Source organism: Oculina patagonica, chromosome 6, assembly GCF_052425735.1.
Source record: "Oculina patagonica isolate OP01 chromosome 6, crgOcupat, whole genome shotgun sequence".
Lineage (NCBI taxonomy): Eukaryota > Metazoa > Cnidaria > Anthozoa > Scleractinia > Oculinidae > Oculina > Oculina patagonica.
This window is the reverse complement of record NC_135763.1, coordinates 4665139-4683278: the sequence shown is the minus strand read 5'-3', so window position 1 is coordinate 4683278 and position 18140 is coordinate 4665139. Positions and strand designations below refer to the sequence as shown.

The window sequence follows — 18140 nt, the reverse complement described above, 5'->3', positions numbered from 1 at the left end:
TTCAAACTCAAAAAAAGATTTTTCAATGTCAATGATCAGAGCAATCTTACCAGAAATCAGGGCAGTGGCTGAACAAACACGTTCAACAAACATCCCAAAATGAAATTAGTTACACTACGAAAAATCAGAGTTAAAGCGCAGGGGTTTTTACTTCCTTCGACGAGCAAACTTTTGAAGAAGACTTAAGCCACTCGAAATCCCCCAAAGTTTTAGATAATTGGGTTTAACATTCGGCCTACCGTCCTTATTTTCTTTGCCCTTTGTGGCGTTTGCTTTAATTAGAAGGTTTTTGTGCGTCAATTTAAAAGTTTTAATGAAAAGGTTTAACTGTAGGAAGCGAATTAGCAGCTGCTTGCTTAGCGCGGGTTAGTTTGAGGTAAAACTTGATAATGAATTTGACTTTGATGAAAAACAAAATTATAACAAATCATTAAAAACCGTGTTGGGTTCGAACCGTTAAACAAGGAGAGCGGAACGTAAAACCTGTGGAAAAGCCGTTGATGTGAAATTATATCTATTTTTGTTACATTCTACAAAGATAGCTTACAATTCAATTCGAAAAAATATGAAATGTGCTATCACTTATTTAACGCTTTATTTAAACAGTGGGAATATTGGAAAAAAGTGCAACATTATTACAGTAAAGCCCTGCTATTGTCTACGAATTAAACAAGCCCCCCGTCTAACCAATTGCGAATCAATTTATCGGCGAATTATTTACTTAATATTTTGTGTTTTAAACTGGTGTTAGATTAGCTAACTCGTACATTTCTTTCGGCTTTGTAAAATACCTGTCAATTTCTTGTAAAAATATCACGCTCACGAGCCGTGCAAAGTAACACGAGAGGCGAAGTTAGCATGATTCTGAAATAAAATCTTCGTGCTTCATTTGACAGAGCTGTCAAACGCAAGTCATCGCAGTCACCGAGGAAATTGCAAGCTTTTAAGATGTTAATTCAGTGTATCCGGCAATATCGCTTGTTTGATTTGTAGAAAGCGTGAAATGAGGGTGTTTTTCAAACAGTTATTAATACGCTTCGCAGGTGGAAATTTACAGGGATTGTTAAAAAGCCACTGCGATGTTAGGTCGTATTTGCTTTGCTCGACTCGATCCACTCGGCGACAGCAGGTAGCGATTCTCGATAACAGTCAAAAGTTCATCCATCCCCTTGGTGAGTAGTACATTGCCTTTAATTTTCTATTACCTGCTCGGATTTGTGCGATTTTTACGATAAAAACCGCAGTAAAAATTTCGCATGAGTGTCAAAAATCACGAAATGGAGGCCACCTGAACCGAACCTGATATCTCTTTGAAAGGCACTGTCGCTATACATATAGCTAAAGATATGTAATCCCTTGTTTAGTTTTTCTTCTTCTCGAAATTTAAATATAGTTTTAAGGGATGATCTTTTGAGCTGAAATTAATTCCGATTTCTTTCGTTGGTCAAAGAAAAGGAAAAACATCGCTAAAAGAAGTTACATGGTGAAATCAAGTTGTGACTTTATGAAAAGTAAATTATTTCTTTCCCGATTGCGAAAAATAAACGCTTGAATGGTTTTCTTTCTGATTTTCGCTGCATTTACAAATCTGCTTGTTGTTTCTAGTGTTTTGATTTTAATTCACAGAAGTTGTAACAGGACCTTCCTGGAGGCATTGTACCATGAAAATTGATTTTATTTTCTCCTGAACGTTTTGTTTCGTGGGCATGCTGGTGCTAATTCAGGCAAGAAAAAAAATTGATTGTAAACGCAGGTGCCTCAGAAATCCATCACTTTCAATCACCTTCTATAGAAAAGAGACATCTTTAAGTTAAAACTTTGATAACCTGTTGAAAAGAACTGACACTGTAAAATTAAACTCTTTCGGGTTCAAAACGAATTCGTGGTAAAAATGTCAGGGTGCTAGAAACATGATCCGCCAGAAGGTGTAATAATAAAACAAATGCTCAAAATGCTTACAATGATCTCAACATCGCTGACTAACCTGACGGCTCTGTGTTGAAAATAAATTCTCCGAACAGTTCTTTTCTCACAAAATCGTCGAGAATAGAAATCCAGTTTCCTTTAAATTCGATGCATTTTTTCTTTGGTCGGTTTGTAGACAAGGCACTTCACTCTCAAAGAACCTCTCTCAATCTTGGAGTTCACTGGTGAATTGTTAGGGAACCTGCTGGAAGGTAGCGTATGATGAACCAGTATCCCATCCAGGGAGAGAAGGAATACTCCAAGCCTATTTATGCTGCGGTAACCAAAAATTTATTTCCGGCATTAAGGATTGGAACAAATTATTTTCAAGACAATTTTGGTGATTTTTTTTTAGTTTTCACTCGCAACAGAAACCCTCACAGGGGGCACAACAGCCGATAAAACATAAGAGTGCAAGTTTTGTGAGTAAAAAGATTGCGACGTGAGCAAAAATATAAGCATAAATTATTTGTTCTTCTCGTGGTTATTCTTCTGCTTAACTTGAGGTGGAGTGAGGACATCTTCAGTATGTTTGCTTATGTCGCAGCTGCCTCCATATTCTTATGGTCTTGCTTATGCGTGCCAATATCAGGGGAACAAAGGAACTGATCACCAAGTGAAATTTTCTCATGACTAGTATTTTAATAAATGAAGACTAAGTTAGGAGAATTTGCATGTTGGACCTATTTCGATCAGAATCCCTTCTCCAAGGCGTTGACTGGACCCGCGCGTTTCTTGACAGTGGTTGCTAAGTAACGTGTGACGAGTCATCTCTGTTTGACAAATGCTGAAGGGTGCTTTGCTTTGCTCTTCAGGTGTATTTTAGAAGGATTCAGTACCTAAAGAGCCTCATTGACAAAAAGTTGATGAAATCTTATGCACGTCACAGATTGTCCCAAGCTGAAACTAGAGAGAAACACGACACGGGCGCTCGCGTTGATCGTGACCCTCGCGCGACCTTGTTCACTCTCTTCGAGTGCACTTTGATTTGATTTTATACACGTTACAGTTATTCATTCAATGGGGAACTTTTTCGGGTACCAAATAAAAATTAAAATACTAAAATACTTTATTTAATCATCGTTTGTGAGTCAGGGCTGTAACCAGACCTTCGCCATAGACGCCGAGGCAGATCTTGCTGGAGGGGGGTGTTCTGGGGCTGTCTTCCGAAATTTTGATCCAGAAGTCTGATCTCTTTCAGAGGCATTTTCAACTTCTTTTCTGTTCACTGGGTTCCCACACATTGTTTTATGGGTACAGTCTGACGAGGCAGTGCCTCGTCTTGCCTCTTGCTGTTCGGCCCTGTGAGTCATCGTATTTTGGTGCAAGTATATTTCTTGTTTCTAGGTTCGTTTTGTTTCACATCACAGAAGGAGGAGGCAAGCGTGGCCGAGTGGTTAGGGCGCTGGTGTTGTATCCGGAGGTCACCGGTTCGAGGCCTGCCCTTGCCCTGCTGGATTTGTATCTCGTCCCGGTCTCCCACCACCTTTGTTGCTGTCCTCCTGCCAGGGGCCTTGTTAGTTCATTTATTTTTCCTCTGTTTCGTGGCATGCCGCTGCTTCTCGTGGATTGGCTGAGTGCACCCACTATCACATTTTTTATGGAAGATGTAAATAAATTAATTATATTATTAAAGTCCGGACGGTACTCAAAGAAGGAACTATTTACTGTGATCGATAGTTAAATCATTACGATTCGTTACATTTTGTGTCATTTTTTCGTGACAGGTGTGCCGTTACGTGACTCTTTACATGATGTACCTAGTCCACTGGTCCGAGATTGAAAAAGTTCAGCGGTATTCAGGTGTTTTCGCGGCTTCATCCATTCCGTCTTCACTGACCTTTGGACCTTACGAAGGGCCATTAAACATGCTCTTGAAAACCAACGAACACAAGCACTTGGATTATATCCTGGAGGTGAGAAACCAGAGAGATCATTACATAAGAGAACTGGTATTTGTTGCTCATTATTATCCTATCCGATTAATTTTTAGTTCAAGTATTTCTGCTGCACTTTCTATTTTCGGATTGGGTTCCAGTGCTAGTGCCTTAGAGACTTGAAAGTGCAGTAATTGGGTTAATTTTATAGGCCACAGGCACTACACAAAACTTAAGCGTACCCACGTCACGCGATCTCCAGTCAATCAGAACAATCTTGTAAAAATGAAAGATGATGTTTTAATGAAAAAAGTAGATTGGTATATATTTTCTGTGGGGCGAAGGGGTTATGAATCGGTACATGTACTCTGGCTTTTATTTAGACTGTGATCGGACACTATACTTTTTTCGATTAGATCGTCGGGCAGCCGCGTTCGACCGACTCATTACTAATTACAGGCTTCGATCCGAGGTCTCATTGGATAAGAGAACAATTGCGAGCAAAAATTGGAAAGAGGACTAAACCTCTCGAGGTAGGGGGACGAGGTTGATCTCTCCCCAAGTTTTCTCTTACCAAATTATTTAAGATAACGTGCGTCTGCCCTATCGAACGCGACAGCCCGATAATTTAATCGGAAGAAAATGAGGAAATGTTCACAGTCTAGTCTGATTTTATGCATCAATCATCAAATCTTTCTTTAAAATCCGATTGAATAAGAATTAAATTAAATTAATGCTGCAATTGCTATTTTGTCGAGGTAGGGTCGGGAAACATTTATTGCAAAAGAAATAAAGCGGCCTCTGTGTATTTTTTAAGTTTCTTTCGTTTTATACCAGATGTGATGTTGCGTTTCTCATGTTAATCTGTTTGTCATTCTTCCTCTCAAAACTTCTTCTCCAGGTGACTTACAAATGCGGCCAACTCATCTGGGTCGTCGACCGCCATCTTTCCTGGGTGCCTTTCATGAACTTCGCTCGCTGCGCCGAGGAGCAAAATGTAGAGGTGTTCTTGAGCGGGGGCTCGTTCTTCTTTCGCACCATCGACAGAGTGGCCCCGGGCGAGGAGCTGTTAATATGGCCGACTGAAGGGCTTTGTAGAAGTCTGAGGATTCCAAATCACGTGATCCCGAGAATAGACGAACGTAAGAATACTTCACTTATTTTATAGATTCCTTTTGATACAAATATTCACTTTTATTAAACCATAGTTTCAGCCAAATAGAGCATCCCACTAGTTACGCACTATTTTCAGCAGTTTCAGCCAATCAGAGAAAGCTTGCCCTCTTGCTAATATACGCTTTTACCAAACCGTAAATTTACACAATTACTGCACGCACATATTATTAGTTGTTTTATAAAAAGTTATTTTGAACAGCTTAGCTAATCAGTGCGGGCTTACTCTTTAGCTCATTTGCGCTTTTATCAAACCATAATTTCACCCAATCAGAGCACGCGCAGTATTTTAAGTTGTTTTATAAGACGCTATCTTGAACAGCTAAGCCAATCAGAGCACACTAATCCTCTTGCCAATCCTCCGTTTTATCAAACCAAAGTTTCAACCAATCAGAGCACGCGTACCATGAAAGATGGTTTATTAAAAGTTATCTTGAACCATTTCCAGCCAATCAGAGCACGATTATAACTTCTCGATCGCTTATGCTTTCTTTCGTAACATTTACGTTATTCAACAAACGTTTCCTGTTAAGGTATGCGAGAAAATAGCTTTCTGTTCCTAGTTAAGGACGGTGCCTCTTTTTTATTTGCTATTTCGCACACCTTCTTCACATCTACTTTCAGTTGTTTTCCATGGTTACATACAAACGAAAGTACCACTACGATTTCTCTCATGAGGGTCTTAAATTGTGCAAGGGGAGGGGTGGAAAGGCGTGATTTTATACCGCCCGAGTTTCAAACCCTTACCCTTTTATATGCCATTTTTGACAGAAAACTGAGGTAACCCATTCATAGTGACCTTCGATGAAAGAGTGCCTCTTTCCATACCTATCGAGGGATACTGCAACTAGCCCTTTTCTAAATAGCCAGCGTAGCTTGGCGTTCTAAAAAGTCACTTTGATCAGGGAGATTCGCGAGAAATCGCGCGCGCCGAGCAAAGCAACGGCGGGAACGCAGTTCTTTCCTTTTCTTTCTGCCTTCCGCTGTCGCTTTGCTCGCGCGCGCGAGTTTCTCGCTCTCCCGCGACTTTTGACTAGAACGCCGAGCTACGCCTGGCTATTTTCTAAACATTTTACTTGAACAACCCCTTGAAATACTTAGACGAATCGCCTGTTCGGTGGGTCTGTTCGAGATGTTTTGACAGACCATTTTAAATACTAAATGTCAGTTTTCCTTGCCCTTTTCCTTTTGAATCCATCTTTTGAAATCCCTATCTTTTTTTATATCTCCAACCTGAAAAAGGTACGCCTCCCTGTATAGTCCACCATAGGGAATACTACCCCCATCCGGGGCTTTTAGCAATTTAAAGGATGTAATTCGATAGGCTAAAACGAATAAACTGCAACGAGAAAACTTAAAAAGGTTTCCCCGATTTTAAAGTTTCTTATTTCTTTCTGTGAATTTATCGCATCGTGCACGTCATTTTTCGCAAGAGACGTTGCTAAAAACGAATAAACTGCCACGAGAAAGCTTAAAAAGGTTTCCTCGATTTTGTAAATTTTCTCATTCCTTTCGGTGGATTTATCGTGCACGTCATTTTTCGCAAGCCACGTTGCTAAGAATTTTTTTATTGCGCACTAAAACTCGGTCAGATTCTTATCTGAGAACGTACCATGGGTAATGCCTGCGAGCAACGACCGCCTTTTGACGACCATCCTTTATTTTTATTAAAAATCTACCTCGTAAATACGTCAAACATTCGATAAACGACTCTAAGTAAAAAACTGACTTTTAATTATCTTCAGTCATAACGTATCATAAAGACTAAATCATATTAACGGGGTTGGTTCAAATCAATGATAATACAAGTGCTAAAGATCATCCCTTTTAGATGAAGTCATGAAAGATTTCATTTAACAATATAATTCTGATTTCTTAAGTGAACATTTCTGACGCATTTTAGTCTCTTTATTGCCGAAAACTGAACATAGTTTATTCAGTTTTACTTCTTTTTTATTATTTTATTTGTCTTACGGACATTTTAAGTGGTCGACGTAACGGGGTTAACTTATAAGGAAAACTAAGGCTGGAGACTCCACAAGGTGACCGTTGGTCGCAGGGATTTTCAGATCCGAAATCGAGTTTCTATTTGTTGGGGCCGAAAAATAGCTGTAATAAAGACGTGGTCGTATTATCGTAGTGAGCATAAACCTGGTTCCTCTGTTGTTGTAACTCTATGACCCCGCTCGACAAAACAGCTGACAGCAAGTCACTGCGGCCAAAATGACGTTCACTTTTCACGCGCTGGAAAGATCACGTCAGCATAGCCAGCCAAGTCACCTGATTGGTCGACAAGACAAAATCTCAATTCTGCTTGGCGCATGCTGCACGATTTTCTTGAAGCAATCACTTTTCTTGGCGAACGCGCGACATGATACTTTTCCGTGTGCTTTAAACAAGGCGCCTTTCGAATCCTTTTTATCGATCGCTCACATACAAGATTGTTCGTCGGTAACTTTTTCGGAACAATTTTAGGATCAACTTTAAGTGCATAAAATCCACGGTTTTGTTGAAAAAATTATTCACTGCTTAGACCGCCAAACAACAAATTCTATTGTGCGTTTTACAAAACGAGTCGTTACTAAGCAGACCCGGCCGTTCTTGTGGTATTTTTATTGTGTCTATAGCTAAACATACATAATACCCCGTAGCATGTGTTTGTATTGTTCTGCCCATTTGATGTAATTGAGTGTTAAGAGGTATTTTCAATTCAGTTCTGTTCTATTTCTTAGAAGCCCCGAGCTAGATTCGTTTTTTGTGAGACTTAAAATTAAACAGAGCAATTGCCCAAAAAAGTCCGTTTTTATTGTCATCGAAAACTTAGCTTTTCTGTAAACTTTGTGACTCTCGATTTATCGTTATTGAAAGGCCAAATAAAAGCCAATATTAGCGCAGACAGGATTTGCAAAGCAAAGAAAATCCCTTCACCAGAAAAAAAAATCGTTTGGCCAAACAATTAGGAGGAAGAAGTCAGAGTTTAAATTTGGTTGGCTCACCTTCTTCATTATTTTTTTTTCAACTGATCTACAAGATAAGCAAGCTTAGGCTTTAAAAGAAAGTTGAACTTGCGTTGCAAGATGTCTTATTCAAAACTTTTTTGTTGTATTGTTTGCGACTTGTTTAATCTTGTATTGTAGCATTGTTCGGATGAAAGGCTTTAGACTATCTCTACTCTACTAGCATTTGCGTAATAAGTCTTTTGTTCGTTACTTTAGTTCACACCGTATTGTTCTCAATTAAAAAAGCCTGGTTTCCTACGAGTATCGAATGGATAAAATGATCACTTGATTGTAAGGTACAGGGAAAAACCGAAAGTAAAGAACAAAAGCGTTTAGTTTTTTTCTCTAGTCAGGGTTCTGTCCTTGTTTGATGGGTCTAAAGTTTATTTTCGGATAATACTGGGTGCATTTTATCTTATATCACTTTTTTCCTATTGAACACACAGACCTTTAATATCATGCTGAAGGCGAGCGCTGGAGCTAGCGTGATCGAAGGTTCCCGAAGCCTGAAATTGACATGTGGTTTCATTGTTTGAATGGAAACTAATCTTTCTTGTAAAGCGCTGTTATGGCTAGCGTCCTTAAAAATAACAGCTTAACTATCAAAATTTTAAAAAAAAGGTTCAAAACAAGCTGTTGAAAATGGGGTAAATTAATTTTCCTTGATACCAAGGTGCCTTTTTTGTGGAAACGTATCAAATCTATTGAAAATGTTATCAGCATTAGGGATTCGGTTTGATTTGACCTTGCCTAATTTAGATGGATGTTTAAGTGACAGAAATAATCAAATCATGCTTTGATGACGACTACACAAAAACCACAACAGGTTTTCACCCTGAAATTGATCTATTAGTTATCTCGGTCTCGATTTCTTTTTTAACAAAACACCTTAGAAATTGTCGAAACTTTGTTCAAATTTTAAGGGCAACGCCCTGATTTACTGAACAAGCTTACAAGAATCAACCCAGCGACTAAATATTCAGAGCAAGCTAAATTTAATAAGCAAATTAACGCCCCCTGAGTCTCTTAAAAAGAGGTTCTAAATAAGTGGGTCGGATCGCTTGTTACTGGGCAAAAACAGCCGGTGGAAGCTCGCTTAGTTCACCCACAAACATGTGGTGTATTGTACAAACTCACTCGCCTGGAAAATCACTTTAACATAGCAACATTCTCAGCTATTTTAGTTCAACCTTTTGAGCAATAAAGCCTTTCTTCTTTGATACACGATTGACAATTTCCGGTCATGCTGAATTTCAAGCAATAAACTGCGAACGAGATCTTTTTTTAATCGACTGATTGATATAAACTGTCGAACGAGATCTCTTTTTAATCGATTGATTGAAATTCCTGAATGGATGTTATGTATTTTACACAGTTAGATGGAAATCTTTGTTTTTAAAATGTCACAGATAGCTTGAAAAGACAGACTAAAACCTTGTTTTTCCGACCAACTTCGCAAAATATGTTCACGCGAATTTTTTTTTTTTAATAGTGATTTTCTAATACGATTTCGACACTTAATAAACTTAGGACATGGCTGTTTGAATAGAGTTATTGTATCGTTAACGGTCTAAAATGGTTAAAGATGTTTAACATGAATACACCACCTGTCAACGGAACTCATTTTATAGAAACGACATTTTAATACCCTTGTAAACATGATGTACTTTTGTGTAAACTTCGCACCACGAAATCCATCAACCGTACATCAAGTTGTACGTTTCTGACTGCTGTTTACTGGGGTATTTTGGTTAAGTCTGCAATAAAGCTTTTTCAATGAAATTAGCATTTCAAATTTCACGAAGTTTGGAGGACGGAGCGATGGTAATTATTATTTGGCTCAAAAGAAATTGAACGTCAACATTGATTCGAAGCCGGCAAACCGTGAGCAGAGTATGACCTGATTTCACTAATTCAAGCTGGTTTCTCCTTCTTTAGGGTTGTAAAGGAATTCTTGCTTCTAAGAAAGAAAGAAGCTCCAAATCCATTTTTGCCTTAAGAATGAAGGTGTATGACAGCGTGAGATAATTGCTTCGTTTAAATTGTGTCGAATTGTGTCAGTGCGAAAACAAGGCTAAAGAGAGAAAGAAACCTGAAAATAAATCTTGTAGAAAAGAAACAAAAAGACAATTTTTCAATCAACAGGTTTCGAGTTTCAACAAGTTTATAGAATAATTACTTAACAGTGCATGTATAAGACAAAAAGGCCTTGGTGTTAACGCGAGTCCACGCCAGTGCAAATTAAGTCTTGTCATTTTTTGGAACTAAGTCCGTATTTTCTCTGTCGACGTCAAGAATATTTCAACTTTTTGATGAAAAAGTTTAGTTTCAAGGTAAGAAAAATTTCGAGCACTTTCCTTCCAACTAAACACGCAGTCATTTCTATTTTAGTGAAATCAATGGGCAATTGCTTTTCTAGGAAAAAATAAACTGGGAAAAGAGGCGTTTAGTTTTATGGTTGTTTGAGCCCGTGAGCTTAAGGTTTTTGTTTCATCTTTCGTGTTTGCAACCGATGGGAAAAATTATGCCGTCTTTTTACCGTTGTGGTCATGAAATCGGTGACAATAGAGATTCCTACATGCGAGAAGATTCTTCAACGCGGGGGCTCGCGAAAACTTATTTGCTCATTTTAACTGCAGTCGATAGCACGTAATGGGCCTTCCGCTACTAAGCGAAGCAAGCTGTTCTCCAGGTATCCCTATTGTTCCAGTAACATGTGATTTCTTTGTCTTTGTAGACAAACAAAACAGAGCGCGCATTGCAAATCGCCGAGCGGGCAGTGAGCTGTATTTATGTCAATTGTTCGGCAAACACTTTTTTAAATTCGATAATACAAATTGCCACGAATAGGCTATAAACAATAGCAAGGCTTTATTCAACGCAGATTGAAATTAAACCCGGCTCCACTTGCATTGAAAAAGTCACTTGGGAGCAAAATAGCTTAAAGAACGTGGAAGTTGCGAAGCCGTCGAACGCTCGCGTAGCGGTCAAAAGGAAGGAAGCTTCGGGGGTCGACCGCATGGTTTAAGAGAAGGCAAACAACTTCTTGAGGGCGCCAACGCAGTTGTTTCAACTTCGGGCCAATATAATTATCAGGGCAATTTAAAGATAAATTAAAATGAAGGGCGGCATATTGATACAGTTCACAGTGAAGTATTGACAAGAAGTGTAAAAATCTTTTTTATTGGGGCGTTGCAAACGAGTAGGGTATACACATTTACGAAAAAGCCGGGAAAATCTTAGAAAATCTGATTTAAACATTTTCAATTTTTTGTTCATTATCACGTTTTAACGACGTCCCCATATATTTGTCATTTAGACGTGACAGACAGTATTAGCTTTCTGTCAAAGCAAACTGGTTCTTGTGTTGTTTTTGAAAGATTTTTTATTTACTCTTCTATCGGAGTTACGTAAGTTTTCAATAACCGTAACAATAAAAGGTTTCCTGTCATTTTGTCGTTTCGAATTATCCGTGTACCACACTGAGACCGTGCGGTCTTTACAAAAACATGCTATCATTTGTCGAAACTTTATTGTTTCTTCGACTTTCGCTTTCGTTTGTTAGCAGTTTCTGCGAGTCTGAAATTGAATTTACTTCATTTTTACTACAAAAGGTGATTATTCTCCTTAGTATACGCTTTAATTAAAAAATCTTGATTTTTATATTCTTCACAAAAGGTCGACTCTGTTTATATTAATCTTCTCAGTACCTTTTGTGGGTTGTTAAATTACCGTAACGCGCACGGTAGGAATTTTACAAAGTTCATGGAGACAAAATAAAACACAAGCTACAAGAACTTTTTTTGCGAACAAATTTTGTTCGGACTGGTATTGACTGGTAGATAATTTAGTATATTTTGCGGCTATTAAGATATCTTCATACAATAAGTAACAAAAATAATTATCTAAAATGGTAACTCAAAGAGGGAAAGTCATTCTGTCAAAAGAACAACAATACTTCAAGATCAGATTAAATCTTTATTTTCCCAGTTTTCTGTAGCGGAGGATATAACTGCAAACTTTATTTTGCAAGCATGAATAAACTCGTGTGAACTCAAGTGTGGAGTGAGTAAAACGCAACGTTTTTCCATTAGTAAAGTGAACTTATAATGAAACAAAAGAACCATTAAACTGGCAAAATGGCCTAAGGGCCTGAATTATCTAAGCAAGGCTACAAATTTGTCAATTCAGGAAACAGTAATTTGCCGAACACGACCGGCACGAGTGAAAAACCTGCAGAGCAGAATATTTCTTCTACAAACAAATTGTACACATATTAGGAGAGATACGAAATTGTTCCGCGCAACAATGAAAGTTGAAATTACCACACTTCTTCTTTGTATGAATTTTTGAATTGGTTTATTTCTACGGGGACGAAAATTCCGTGTCTACGGTCGACGCGAAGACGGTTTCCCTGAATCCAAAGTTTTTCCCTGTCAAGTTTAATAGCTCGGGTCAAGGCACCAGAAAAGTTGAGCACCCCGTGTTTGCGTTTGTAACACCTCTTATCACTTGGAGGTAAATCTCGAGTCGATGGCACAGGTTTCCCGGTACGCGGGCCGGAGCAGACAGAATGAAGCCAGTACGTTATCAAAACATCGTTTTGAGGTTTTGCGGAAAAAATTGAGTCATAGATTTTTCGCCCGGTTAAGCCCGCCTCAGTCCAAAATCAAGCCGACATCGTCTTTGTTTTAAGAGTTGACTACATAGCATACGAGAAGCGTCGCAGAATTCAGCGATTTTGGGCCGCAAACTGCAAGGACATTTATTGAATTATCATTATTTTAGTGTTAAAGTACCATGATTTGTGGAAGAGTAATGGAATTTTATTAAGGCACCTTTCCGTTGCTAGTGGCAAAATACTTTCTGTAATAAGCTTTCGATGCTTATAAAGAGCTGCAGAGAACTGTTGTGAATAATTTGCAAAAGCGTCGCAAAACAGCTCCTTATTTCCACGCTTCGTGCATACGAATTTTAGAATCATGAACGTGCACGACCAAATCCTCAGAGAATTAGGTCGCGAATTTTGAACTTGTAGCTGCTCACTTAATTGTGCAGATTATATTTACCTTGGTGCTGGTAACTTTTGTTTTCCTTTTTCAGGGTACATTCTCTCACATTAAGCCCCGGCCGAACAAAACATTCTGCGGTTCCTAGGTGCCTATATTGTGGCGCTTGAACGAACAATATAACACGTGCATTGAGTTATCATTTCTGTTTAGATGACTACCGTAGCTCATTTAAAGCCCTTTCTCTCACCGGCCCGGTACCCGGGTACCTCAAATCATTAACTAAAATGGCTCACCCGTTTCGCTTTTAGTGATGACTTTCTAGTACGCTGGTAAGAGCGCTATACCGGTCCAAGGTATCGGTGTGTACCGAAGGAAAACGATTTTGCACGCTTCGAGTCCTCGAACTTGCTTACGCATCTGTTAGCTTAAGATACATTCCAAGGACAAAAGATTTCTCGTCTCGGCCGCGTGTCAAAATTATATATGTATAAAGCGTGATACATCTATTGTGTGCGCTGAACAGCCAGCCCTTTGTGGCAATTCTTAGATATTTAGGCAGCAAAGGGCGAACTAAACAAATCGTCATCGAGTCAGTGGCGGGTCACGTGGGATCAGTACGGCCACCATTCAACACCTGTAAAACCAAGAGTTTTGAATCAAAAAGCGTGGAAAAACGTTTTTTATTTACCGGTCTTCGCTGGTTCTGCTTTCCAGCGCACTCCCTTGCAGAGTTGCTCAGCTGTTTGCAAAAAGCTCGCCTCACGTTTTCTAACCGCTTCCTGATTTCCCCCGGGCAACGGCGCTCAATGAACGGCGAATTGATTTGAAAAGCACGGCGGACGGCGTAATTTGATTGGTTGGAGTCATTGACAAAAGATCTAACAAAAGGATCTGAACGACCCTCGTGGCAAAGTTTATTGTCTCGAAAATCAGTGAAATTCACTTAGCGAGGTACACTAATCGTGTTTCTACTGTGCAGTTGACAGATTTTGCCGTGCATCGCACGAACTCGCACGCCGGGACAGAACGTTAAAGACCATTTAAAAATCACTCATTTCAATAAAATCCAACTTCCTCCAGCTAATAATTGCGAAGCTAATTACAGCATGGTTGGTTAATTATAAATGTGCTTTTGAATATTAATAACCTTCCTCGCTCGAGCTCCGATATTATTTTAACTTCTAAGCCAGTGACGAAGGCGGGGAAACCTAGAGCGCCTCGCACGTGTCATGAACTCGCTGTTTGGCTGTCCCGCGAAGCGCTGCTCTGATTGGCTGGCTTACTAGCACGTGTCATTAACTTTTGCTACACCTGTCGGTTCTTTCACAGGTGAATACCAATATATTTGTCACCACTGCTCGCAAGTGTTTGCATTCCCAAACACACTTAAAACGCACATCGCATTTGAGTGCGCCTCAAACCGTGGGAAGAGCTATAAAGAGACCCTGCTTCACAGTCAGCGAACACACTCATACACCAGTTGCCTTCCAAGTAGAAACAACCCGCCGAACAGGCCGCCGAGAATGAGCACTTTGTTTCTGACTCCAAACTCGGATACGGATGGGATACAGGTATCAAAGTCGGACGGTGATCCATCGCTCAGCCTAAAACACGATGGGGAAACGAGCCGGGGCGCGCACCACCATAACGGTAGCGCGTTTTTATCCGACGTTTCTGTTCACGACGGTAAACCCATCGTAAACGGGGGCCATTCTTCGTCTGGACTTAATTTATCCAACAACATGGGTTGTTTGAACGGTTTAAATGGCTTTAATGGCTTCAACAACCTATCACTGGCCATGAATCAGTTTCCATTCCTCTCCAATTTCAACACCGACTCCTTCCTGATGAAGGAGAGCCCAAAATCGTTGCAAAGCTCTGTCGGAGAAAGTTCGTCTTCAAAAGCCTCGCCACCCTTCTCGCTGCACTCAAGCTCCGCCGATCTGCAGGTCGTCAAATCTCCAGACAAGCTCCAGCCTGTTCTTACGCCGCTAACACCCGTGAGTTTACCTTCCTTCACTGCGGAGACGTTTGGAATGAAGGATGGCTTGAAAAATTCTTCCCTTGTGCCTCCAGTTAACCAGTCGCAGCATTTTAGCTCCGGAAGCTTCAACGGCTTTAAGAGCCCGGAGCTTGGAAGCGTGCCAGTTTCCTCCGAATTTCCTTCAATCTCGCGACCGCTTTTGAACGAACTAAACGGACTTAACGGAATGAGATACGGCAATTTGTCGCAGGATTCCGCCTTCTCTCCAAATCAAATGGATATGTTGAGTAATCCAGCATTTCTTCTCCAGCCGCGACCGCCGCTTTGCAGCCCTTCTTCGATGCCGTTTTTCAAGTACGGATTTCCTCAAGGTTTCCCATCGCTAAATGGCCAACCGGTCATGAATCCGACAGGCCCTATGATGTTTGGAGCGGAACAAAGCGTTAATAGGCTACCATCCTCCTCCTCAACGCCGAGCCAGGACGGAACGAGCTTAAACGGGGATCAAATGACGCCGGAAAAACCCAAGACGGGCTGTAACGAGGAAATGATAAACGATCTGAACTCTAAGAAAGTTAACAAAGGTTACCTGTGCGAGCTGTGTGGCAAGTTGTACACGCGCAAGTACGGGCTGAAAATCCACATGCGTATTCATACTGGGTACAAGCCTTTAAAGTGCAAATATTGTCAAAAGCGCTTTGGCGATCCGAGCAACATGGCAAAACATATCCGCCTTCATGCAGTTGGAGACACTCCCTACAAATGTCAGTATTGCGGAAAAGTGCTGGTGAGACGAAGAGATTTGGACCGTCATATAAAATCAAGACACCCGAACGGACGCTGAATGGTAAAAAATGTTACTTTTTAAATCGAATTTCATAGGAGTAGATGTAAGTTTATCGAGAGAAGAAGAACTTCTGTGAAGATATTTAGTTGCGACATTGAACGTTCAATAGCAATTTCGGTCATTTTAATGGGCCTTTCATTTTCAACATTCGTACGCAGAAGAAACTGTATTCGCATCTATAGTTCATATGTTTGTACAAAAATTCTCCGACGTAAGCATTGTAAAGACGAGAAAACATTTATATTATAAAAAGGAAGGACAGATATAAGTTTGTACGATAAAACGAAAAGCAAAATAAAAAAACGTGCTATTTGAAATGGTTTTGATGTCTCCAATACGCGTAAGACATAATTTATTAATTTGATATTCCTTCTCGTTGTTTTCTTTCAAAACTTATTCACCAACCTGTGAAGTCAATTAAATGAATAAATTTCTCTTGCCGTCTTTAGAAATTGCCTGGAAACCATTTTATCTTTGTTTTCTGCTTTGTCTTGGCGTGCAAAGACAAAGAAAAAAGGCGAGATGTACTGTAAGGTTAGCCGACGTGAATTTTCTTCATTACGAAATCTGGTTCGTTTTATTGACGCCTTTAAAGGTTTACGCACTGTCTAAGAAACTGCTTAAGATTGGAAAAGCAAAAGTAGATATAAGTATCAAAAACGGGCTGGTGGTCTAATTCTTTTTATTATCGAGCAAAGATTTGCGGGGTTTAGATAAAGCATGGCACCCGATCACTACTCAAAAACAGCGAGCGTATCTTGTCTTCACAACAAACAGGACACCATATGGCTTTTGTTTTTCAAAACTAAATTTTCTTTTTTTGTAAAACTTTATATTATCGCATGATCCATCTATTTACATTTTAGCTGTAATTTAAATGCCTTTTAAAGCCTTTTATACTAAGCAGCACGATATAAGCGAGTACTTTGTTTAGCGGAATTTAATAACAACACGTTTCCTTCAACAATAAGTGTGATAACTTCACAATAGTGAGCAACGCGAGCAGGTTATTTTGTCTTGAACGAAACTCGTTTGGAAAACAAGAGTTGTCCAAGCGAGAAGATTCATTTCTGTTCCATGATTTCATACAAAGACGGCTCCGACAAATAATGTTTATTTTGCCGCGGAAAAAGAGAAGAACTCCTTCGCTTGACTGATCGTTGGGTTAATTTCTATAAATAGAACCTTACAGCCGGTTTAGTCACTCAGAACAACATCGGTTGAATTTTGCTAAAAAGTTTCTTGCCGCTTTCAATATTTTCCAATAGGATCCTCTAAACTATTAACTGAAGCTTTAGAAATATTTTAGTAAGTACATGAAGTCATATACAAATTTCTACAAGAGAATGTTGACAACTGACAAATTTTATGAGAAGAGGTCTGCATGAAAGCCAGTTTACACCTCTCCCTTTTCCAATTGCGAATTTAACTCTTAAAGAAATCGCGAATTCTAAAAGAATTGTGAAGAAATTTAAATTTATCTCAACAAACGTAATTCGGAGCTTTAAACAAGAAGTTCTATCGGTCATTTAACAGTCATTTCAATGGCATTTTTCAATAAGTTGGAGAATCCCTCTCAATTTAAACTTGTCGTGGATAAACACTGTCAGATGTCTTAGACGTTCAGTGAGATTTGCTCGTTTAAATCAGAAACTGTATTCAATTAATAGAATCACCCGTTTCTAGCTTGCTTCAATTTACTGGTATTTAAACTGTATTTGTTCAGAATCAGACATTTAATGACTGAAGTTCGGCCCCAATAACATGTGGTCTGGCAAACATGTGTTCGTTCGTCGGAAACTTATTTCACCATTAGGGTCAAACAAAAGGCGCAAATGCGATTTTTATATAAGATAGAATCTTTAAGACGCTTATCCCAACACGGTAAGCATTTCAGTTTATTATTTTAACTGATAGATCACCTGGGTTTTGCTTTGAAATCACTGCTTGTTATGTTATTTGTAATATAAACTTTGATAACATCGATAACTGTTTGTAAAGGCCATTGAACTGCTTGATTTGAAACTGTCGAAACTCGCTTAATTTGGTTTGCTTTTTTCGCTTCTTTTCTCAGTTTTTTTAAATAAGTTTCAGTGAATATTCATTGAGGAACGGGATAGTGGAAAGGCCAAATATTTGATCTATATTTTAGCTGGTAGTTGTGACAAAATAAAAATGAATAAAAAGTGGTTCTCGTCAAATAACGGTTATTTCAGAACTAACAGAAACAGCCCAAAGTTTACTTCGTTGATTTGAACTAAGGCGGGAAAAATTGCTTGCATC

The 18140-nt window shown here is 39.3% G+C and overlaps 1 protein-coding gene across 1 annotated transcript; it reads left to right on the top strand.

The window, feature by feature from the left end:
• The first annotated feature begins 1066 nt into the window (after positions 1-1066).
• On the top strand, positions 1067-16178 carry LOC144656279 (uncharacterized). The gene is made up of 4 exons (XM_078516512.1): positions 1067-1172; positions 3693-3881; positions 4744-4984; positions 14356-16178. The coding sequence occupies exons 2-4, from the start codon at positions 3717-3719 to the stop codon at positions 15852-15854; spliced, it is 1905 nt and encodes a 634-aa protein (XP_078372638.1). The 5' UTR covers positions 1067-1172; positions 3693-3716; the 3' UTR covers positions 15855-16178.
• The last annotated feature ends 1962 nt before the right edge of the window (positions 16179-18140 follow it).